This window comes from Lolium perenne, chromosome 6 (assembly GCF_019359855.2).
Source record: "Lolium perenne isolate Kyuss_39 chromosome 6, Kyuss_2.0, whole genome shotgun sequence".
In the NCBI taxonomy this organism is placed as follows: Eukaryota; Viridiplantae; Streptophyta; class Magnoliopsida; order Poales; family Poaceae; genus Lolium; species Lolium perenne.
This window is the reverse complement of record NC_067249.2, coordinates 93,804,132-93,812,079: the sequence shown is the minus strand read 5'-3', so window position 1 is coordinate 93,812,079 and position 7,948 is coordinate 93,804,132. Positions and strand designations below refer to the sequence as shown.

The 7,948-nt window shown below is 48.4% G+C and overlaps 1 protein-coding gene across 1 annotated transcript; it reads left to right on the top strand.

The window, feature by feature from the left end:
- Positions 1 to 3,877: 3,877 nt before the first annotated feature.
- On the top strand, positions 3,878 to 6,645 carry LOC127344938 (clathrin light chain 2). The gene is made up of 3 exons (XM_051371319.2): positions 3,878 to 4,371; positions 5,658 to 5,811; positions 5,918 to 6,645. The coding sequence occupies exons 1-3, from the start codon at positions 4,031 to 4,033 to the stop codon at positions 6,329 to 6,331; spliced, it is 909 nt and encodes a 302-aa protein (XP_051227279.1). The 5' UTR covers positions 3,878 to 4,030; the 3' UTR covers positions 6,332 to 6,645.
- Positions 6,646 to 7,948: the final 1,303 nt, after the last annotated feature.

The following is a 7,948-nucleotide window of genomic DNA, read 5'->3' as shown; positions in this document are numbered from 1 at the left end:
GTCATTACATAACCATTAGGAATATATTTGTCCAAAATACATTTCCACTACATTATACTAGCTAATTCCTCCGTTGTCTAGAAATGAACAACGTGTTGGCAATGTCGTCACGTGTTCCGTTCATGCCTCTTGTGTGTAGTTCAGCCGACACATGATCACTAGGCAAGGTAATTGTTTGCCTCTGGGCCTTGGGCATGTAATCCTCATCAGCATCACATCGATCAAACTGTTTATCACGCAAGTTGGAGTCTCTAATGAAATTGTGAAGCACACAACAAGCAATGATAATTTTCTTCTGTGTAACCAAGTCGAAATGAGGGATGCCTTTCAAAATGCGCCACTTATTCTTCAAGATCCCAAAGATGCGCTCGATGCAATTTCGCAACGATGAGTGGGCATGGTTGAAAATTTCTTCCTTCTTCGTTGGTGGCCCTTCTCGACGGAAATCAGGAATATGGTATGTGTTGTTTTTGTAAGGAGCTAGAAATCCCTTTCTGTTTGGATAACCAGAATCAACAAGATAGTATGTACCTACACACAAGAGAACAAATTTAAGAAATCTGAAAACAATAATGCATAGAAACAAGTGTGCATAATGAAAATTAGAGTACTACCATCAGGAGGGATTGGGAACTGAAGTGGATACTTGTCCATGCTGTGTTGCAGAATGCGGTTATCATGTACCGATCCTGGCCATCCAGCAACCACAAATGTGAATCTGAGATCGAAGTCACATATCGCTAACAGATTTTGTGATGTGTACCCATGTCTTCCTGTGTGGTTGACCTCTTCATCTTTTGCAACTTCAACAGGGATGTGTGAGCCATCAATGGCACCAATGGCACCTTTGAAATGAGGATAAAAACGTGCATCTTGAAGTCTTGGATGCACATCCTTGAAAGTTCTATCCACTGGTTTTATATTATCTTTACCCAGTTTGTACAAACAATTCAACACCATATGGAACTTTCTATGAACTTTTTTTAGAGAATCCCATTTGTTCTTAAATTGCTTCTTTGTTAACCTAGCCCGGTTGCATTTAGCAACTCCATCCAACCGGTGTATTCTTTTTTTAGAGAATCCCATTTGTTCTTAAATTGCTTCTTTGTTAACCTTTTTCCCGTTTTCTCGGCAAATTTATCCTCAAGATTCTTGTACCCCTTCCTACTCAAACAACCTCCATCCCTATTGTTTGCATTCACTTCCTCCATACAAATGTCGCAAAAAAAGCGAACGTAGTGTGCATCCCAAATTGCCTTCTCCATGGAAACGGGGGACACAAGCTATAACACAGAAATAACTACAGATCACAAGCTATACAGCAGCAATATGGGCAGTCAATTTGGCCCTAACTTGGCATCAATTCATACTCATTCACAGTCCACATCAATTCACAAATTGAAAACAACAACAAAATTAACAAATGGGCAGGGGGGGGGGGGGGCGGGGCCGGCCTGGAATTCTGCTCACCTGCGGCGGGACCTGGAGGCGATGGCGAGGACGGCGCGGTCCTGGGGAGGCGCGGCGGGCGGCGACGGGGACGGCGCCGTGCGGCGACGGAGACGGGGACGGGCGGCGTGCGGCGACGGGGACGGGCGGCGTGCGGCGACGGGGACGGGGACGGGCGGCGTGCGGCGTGCGGCGGCGACGGGGACGGGACGGGACGGGCGGCGTGCGGCGGCCACGCGGACGGCGGCGTGCGGCGGCGATGGGGAGGCGCGGCGTGCGGCGTGCGGCGCCAGGAGGCGCGCGTACGGCGTCGGCGTGCGGGAGGCGCGGCGCGCGCGTCGGCGGCGGCGATGGGCAGGGGCGGCGTGCGGCGGCGGCGGCGATGGGCAGGGGCGACGTGCGGCGGCGGCTCGGGAACCCTACCTGGGCGCGGGACGCGAGCAGAGGAAGACGAGAAAAAAGAACGGGGACGGGAGTGGCTCGGTTCGGGAAGCTCGGGAAGCACCTCAAAAGGTGCTTTTCCCCATCTGAAGGAAAGAGTGTGGCTTTTGGAAAAGCCCAACGCGAAGCCGAGCCCTTTGGCTCGTTTGGGCTGCTTTTTTTGGTGGAAAGCCCAAAAAAGCCACACCAAACAGGCCCTTAGCCGGTGGCCGTATCCACAGCTTGAAGTCTGGGCTGCCCTCCCGTCGTGCGCCGTCGCGGGGCTCCCGCACTTCAGTGAAGAACTCTTAATTGCGCTCTCCCCCGGCTAGCCAAGACCAGAAGCAAGGCGATCATGTGGAATATCTCGAAGCGCATGAACTCTGGTCTTCAACAGCTCCGGCCCTCCGATCTCAATCATCCACGATGATGGAATATCCCTCATATATCGCCGTCGTGACGGTGCCGTTCCCGGCGCAGGGGCAGGGTCACCTGAACCAGCTGTAGCACTTGTCGCTGCTGCTCGCGGCCTTAGCGATCCCCCATGCGAGAGCCGCACCTGTGGAGGCCCGCGTCTGCGTGCACAGCTAGGACGGGGAGGTGCTCCACGCCATATGCTTCCACGCGCTCAACGTCCCGGCGCACGGGTCCCGTGATCTGAACTCGGTTCTAGAATGATGTAGAGGCAACTACATTCTACTGTTCATGCGAATCCGCGGGATCTCATCCGTTAGATTTAGCAAATCAACGGTCACCATTGATGCTCTAGTTTAAATTTAAAACTGGTGCATTATAGTAGTAGAGATATGTTTTTATTTTTATTGTATTTAGTAATTGTGTTTGAACCATATCCATTATTGTTGTTTTAGGACTATTTTGGCATTTGCATTTTTAAAAGTTCGCCCTATCTCAGATTTTTTTTGTCCTTCGCCACTGCCCTCATGTGAATCTGATCTAAATCGGACAAGATGCAGCTAGCTGACCATGAATACATCACATGAACCGATGGTAATCAGAACGTACAATAGCAAATTCACTGCATGCATCGCCCTAGACCAGACTACGCCACGTCAGGGTGCCGGCTTGAGCTATGGCGGCATGTCCCACACTTGGCGTCCACCGTTTGTAGCTGTTTATCCTCCCTAACGTGCCGCCACCCCTAACAGCGGCAGGGCCTGCCGCCACGAGCTGCGGCGGCAGGTGCCACATGTCGACTGGCAGTTCCTGTCGCCACTGTATGGTGGTCTTTTTTGGCAATTTTATTTGGAGGTGGCCTTTTTTGACAATTTGTTGGGACAGGTGGTCCTTTGTGTCAAAATTTATCCGGCTCCTACCTAGAAGCATGCAACCTCTCGGAAGAAATGGTGCCCAATGCCATTGCCCCGGGGTACTTTACATCAGTTTCCTACTAATGCGTGTCTGTTTCTTTGGCGAGGCATTTTTATATGGCTAGAGGCTTGCAGAAATCACAAATGGTGTCCAGGCTACATGAAGCCTAGTATTCCTTAAAATTCAGAAACACTAATTTTAAGCTTTAAAAAAATCTGGAGAAAAATTCTAGATGTAGTCAATGATGTATTCTACAAATATGCGAAATCTCAAAGCAAAATAATATGTACTCTAGGCTACACAAAAATGATAAAGTCGGTCAATGTTGGGGGATTTGAAAAGTTACATTGTTCACTATTTCAGACCTACAATTTTATTAATTTTGCACCGACCAGAATACAGATTATCTCACACTGGTTTTTTCATACTGATAGAATGAATCATTGTCTACATCTAGAATTTTTATTCACTTTTTTTGAAATTTTATATTATTGGTTTCGAATTATTAAGAAAAACGGACTAAGTGTAGTCCGTCCTACATTTTGCCACTTCCCAGAGGCTCGGTGTACTAGTATGTGTAATTTATATCTTTATGATATCTACCAGTATATAATTCTCTTTGTGAAGTGTAATAATGATACGGGCGATCTGCTGGACCGACTACTTTAGTGATGAGAGTCTGGCATTTCTTTTGGGGTTGCGATCGAGAGCGGTTACATAACCGAACCAAGGATCGAGTTCTTCCTCTACTCGCTGGGCTGAAAGCGAGCCCGAATCCATCCATCACCAGCGAAGGCGCAGCTGCTGCGATCCCGATCCCGATCCCGATCCCATGGCCACCGCCTTCGACTCCCCGACCTCCTCCCCGGCCGCCGCGCCCTACCGCGACGACCCCTTCCTCAGCTTCGACGCCGGGGCTCCCGTCCCCGCCGGCGACGACGACGGCGGGTTCCCGGCCTCCCCCGACCCCTACGCCTTCCGCCACGACTCCGACGCCGGCGCCCACCCGTTCGGCATGCCGGACTCCGACGCCAGCGCGCACCCCTTCGGCATGCCGGACTCCAACGGCCTGCACCACGACGACAACGACAGCGGCCTCTACGGCTCCCCCGTCCTCCCGCCCCCCGCCCAGATGGGCAGCGAGGAGGGCTTCCTGCTCCGCGAGTGGCGCCGGTACGTCCCTTGCTCCGTTCGCTCCCCTTTCCTGTGTTGTTGGCCAGATCTGGCCGGGCTCGGCGGCTGGTTACGGTAGATCTAGCTCGCGATCGTGGCGTTGCGGTTTTGCTGGGGGCGTGGATCTGTCGAGCTGGGCGGCGATCCGGCTTGTCGATTGCCATTGCCGAGCTGCAGTGTAGATTCGCTGTATACTCAAAATTTAATGCACGTGCCTTGTAATCCAATGCCTTCGCAGCTTCTGCACACTAGGAATTTAGCTTAATAGGATCACCGAAGACCACAAATAGGAAACGGTTTTCAGAATCTTATGTTGCCATATATTGCTCAGTGTAAGCCATGCTCTTGCTTTTTTTTTTTTACTACTACACCAACTATGCTGACAATTAGCCGTTGCAGTTTGTCAAGTACAAATTATTCGTTGTATTCTTACAGAAGCAGTGAAGGTAGTATTACGGTCATGGCCTATATGTAAATGGGGGCATTGGGAGCCAACCGGTCCAGCATTTTTGCGTCAGGACATGTAAATGTGATCAAATGTTTATTCTTGCTTCAACATCTGCGAACTATTAGCCAAACGTGAGACATGCGGAAATAATCAATTGAAATCTAGGTTTGATTAGCTGTGGGCATTGGAGATATTTTTGTGCAAACCAGTTATCATGGCTGAATCGGATTAGTCTTGGACTCTTGTTATAAGTGGTCTGAATTTTCACCGTAGGGAAATGGAATTGGCATTGCGTGTTCATGCCAATTCCATTTCATGTTCAAGCCTTTGAGTTAGATATGAGCGCGTGCACACCTTATCATGGCCATATGACTGTTATTTATCTTATGAAGAAGGTTTTCTATTTTATTTCTGTGTTTGGTCACATAGCATCTGTGTTCACCTAGGAGAATTGAAAGAACATTTAAGTTATTTTAACTTCGTAGCATTTGATCATTAATTTGTAATGCTGTATTTTTATCGCCACCAATAGCGATGCTATTATTGCTTTTATTTGAAAGGACCCATTAGCTTTTACCGTTGTTTGTCTCGTGTTTCCTGTCCTGTTAATTATTTTTCTAGAACTATGTGTAGGTTCCCTATACAAGGAGTTGTAGTTTGTTCTATCCTCTGGGGCTAGGAAGCAAATTTTCACTCCGTGATAGAAATACGAGTTGCTGTTACATTAAAGGTCTTGCGCAGAGTTATCTTCTAGGGAATAAATGCTGCTATTCTTACGGCTTGATTTCATCTGTCCTGTCCAAACTAGATAGATGCTAACTCCAACAACTGTGTGCAGTCAAAACGCAATCCTTCTGGAGGAAAAGGAGAAGAACGAGAAGGAGTTGAGGAGCCAAATTACCATTGAAGCTGAAGAGTTCAAGAAGGGTTTCGTCGAGAAGCGCAAGCTGAACCTTGAGACGAGCAAGGATCAAAACCGTGAAAGGGAAAAGGTATGCTATTTCTTACAATCATGACTCTTTGTCTCTGTGGCTCTTTGTCAATAGCATAGATACCTGACAGCTCCTTTTCTCTCCTGTGTTACTTGCTTGCTGTCAGCTTTTCCTATCCAACCAGGAGAAGTTCCACAAGGGCGCAGACCAGCAGTACTGGAAGGCGATATCGGAGCTCATCCCACATGAGATTGCCAACATCGAGAAGAGAACAGGCAAGAAGGACAAGGACAAGAAGCCTGGGATCGTTGTGGTCCAGGGCCCCAAGCCCGGGAAGCCCACAGACATGGCACGGATGCGCCAGATACTGCTGAAGCTCAAGCAGACACCGCCCCCACACATGAAGCCGCCCACCCCACCTGCTGTGGCAGCCGCTGAGAAGGCAGCGGCGGCGCCTGGCAAGGACGCCCCTGCCAAGGGCACCATCACTGAGACGGAGAAGCCCGCCGTGGCAACCGCAGCCACTACCCCCGCAGCAGCAGCTCCAGTACCGGCAGCTGAGCCCATTGCTGCTGCCTGAGCGAAGATGATGGCCTTGGTCATCTGCTAATCCTTGGCAATACGATTGTATTTTGGTGGGAAGATCACACACATTGTACTATTGCTGTTAATTTGAATTTGTTATTATTATGAAGAGGAGGGTTGTTATGAACCAACAACCTTTATTGGTTATTGCTATTGCATTTTGTAGAGAAGGCATTGGTCAAAATATGGTGTAAGGCTGCTGTATTAGAGGAGGAGGATATGTGTTTGTGTTTGTATTTTAAGTGTTGGAATTGTGGTAAAACCTCATCCTGCTTATATTATGTTACTCCTATATTATTTGGATTCTCATCTCAAGTCAAGTTATACCTTTGTTTAATTGTTTAGATCTGCTGCTCCTTGCTATGGTCTGGCTACTATGCATGTTTGATGGAAGTAAAAGTGGCTTCTTGTTGGCGATTTGCACAAGCTCCTGTTGGAGCTCATCCTCTGCTGCGTTTCTCTATGCAAAATTGAACTCATTACTGGTAGAAGTAAAAGTGGCATCGACTTCATACAAAAACCGGGTCGCCCCTGCTCCGTAACAAAAAAATCCGCAGGTGTAGCTTTATTGCTGTGACACCTTAGCTACATGGATAACTCAAGCTCAAGACACTTGCAGACAGTGTCTGCCCACTGCTGTAGCTTTGAGGCCGACGAGCTTGGTAGCGGTGGGGAACTAGTACCGCCTCCATGGATAGCTCAAGCTCAAGATCAGCCGCCGCGAGCTGAGGACGCTGTTGGCCAACAGCTAGGCTTGTTGAATCGTGTCGCAAGGTCCAGTTTAAGCGCCTAGTTGATCTCAGCGGCGGGGTCGGTGGAGATGGGGACCTGGTTAATCAAGGTGGCGGGAGCTGGCCATGGTTATGTGGACGACGCCCTATATAACAGATTTTACATGCTACCTATTGTCACTAGCCATTTGAACCAAAAGTCCGAAGTTATGGAAAGGGGTAGGCATCTACTTATATACGTCAACACCCCCTCTCACGTGTGACGGGGAGATGAGAAGACAAGTCAACACGTGTAGAGAGATAAAGAGGCAGCGCCGGGACCACACGCCACATGGCAAGAGGCTGCGGGGAATTTAGAATAAATTCGGGATTTTAGAATAAATTGTGAAAGTCAGGATTTGAACTCGAGACCTGGGGCTCTGATACCATGTTAAGCTTCATGCACTAGCCACTTGAACCAAAACTCCGAACTTATGAAAAGGGGTAGGCAATCTACTTATACACTCAACACCTATTTTGAAGAATCCACTACGGAAATTCAATTAATAATCATCATCAAACGGTGGTACAAAGAGCTCTAAAAGTAATAAAAGTACAACTAGATTTGAACCACCTAGGAAGACTACACGCACTAGGGACATGATTGGTTGCTCGCAACACATTTCTGCATCGGACGAGATCTTCTTCCCAGAGCCATGTCCAACTAGGTTAAGTCCATATCCCCGACAGTTTGTTTGGTTCCTAACGAAAAAAGTCAGCCCGTTTGTGCACATTCTTTGGTTACCAACTAAGCTACAATCTGTGTATGAACTAGGAATCTTGCCCTGATTGGTATCTAGTTACCACTTCTCCCAAGTGGTGATATTACCCCTCATCACTTA

Bases quoted from the DNA above. Each gene is read 5' to 3' on its own strand.
- LOC127344938 (XM_051371319.2), top strand. From the start codon at position 4,031: ATGGCCACCGCCTTCGACTCCCCGACCTCCTCCCCGGCCGCCGCGCCC. The intron at 4,372-5,657 runs GTACGTCCCTTG...AACTGTGTGCAG, and splicing joins CTGCTCCGCGAGTGGCGCCG to TCAAAACGCAATCCTTCTGG. The intron at 5,812-5,917 runs GTATGCTATTTC...GCTTGCTGTCAG, and splicing joins AAAACCGTGAAAGGGAAAAG to CTTTTCCTATCCAACCAGGA.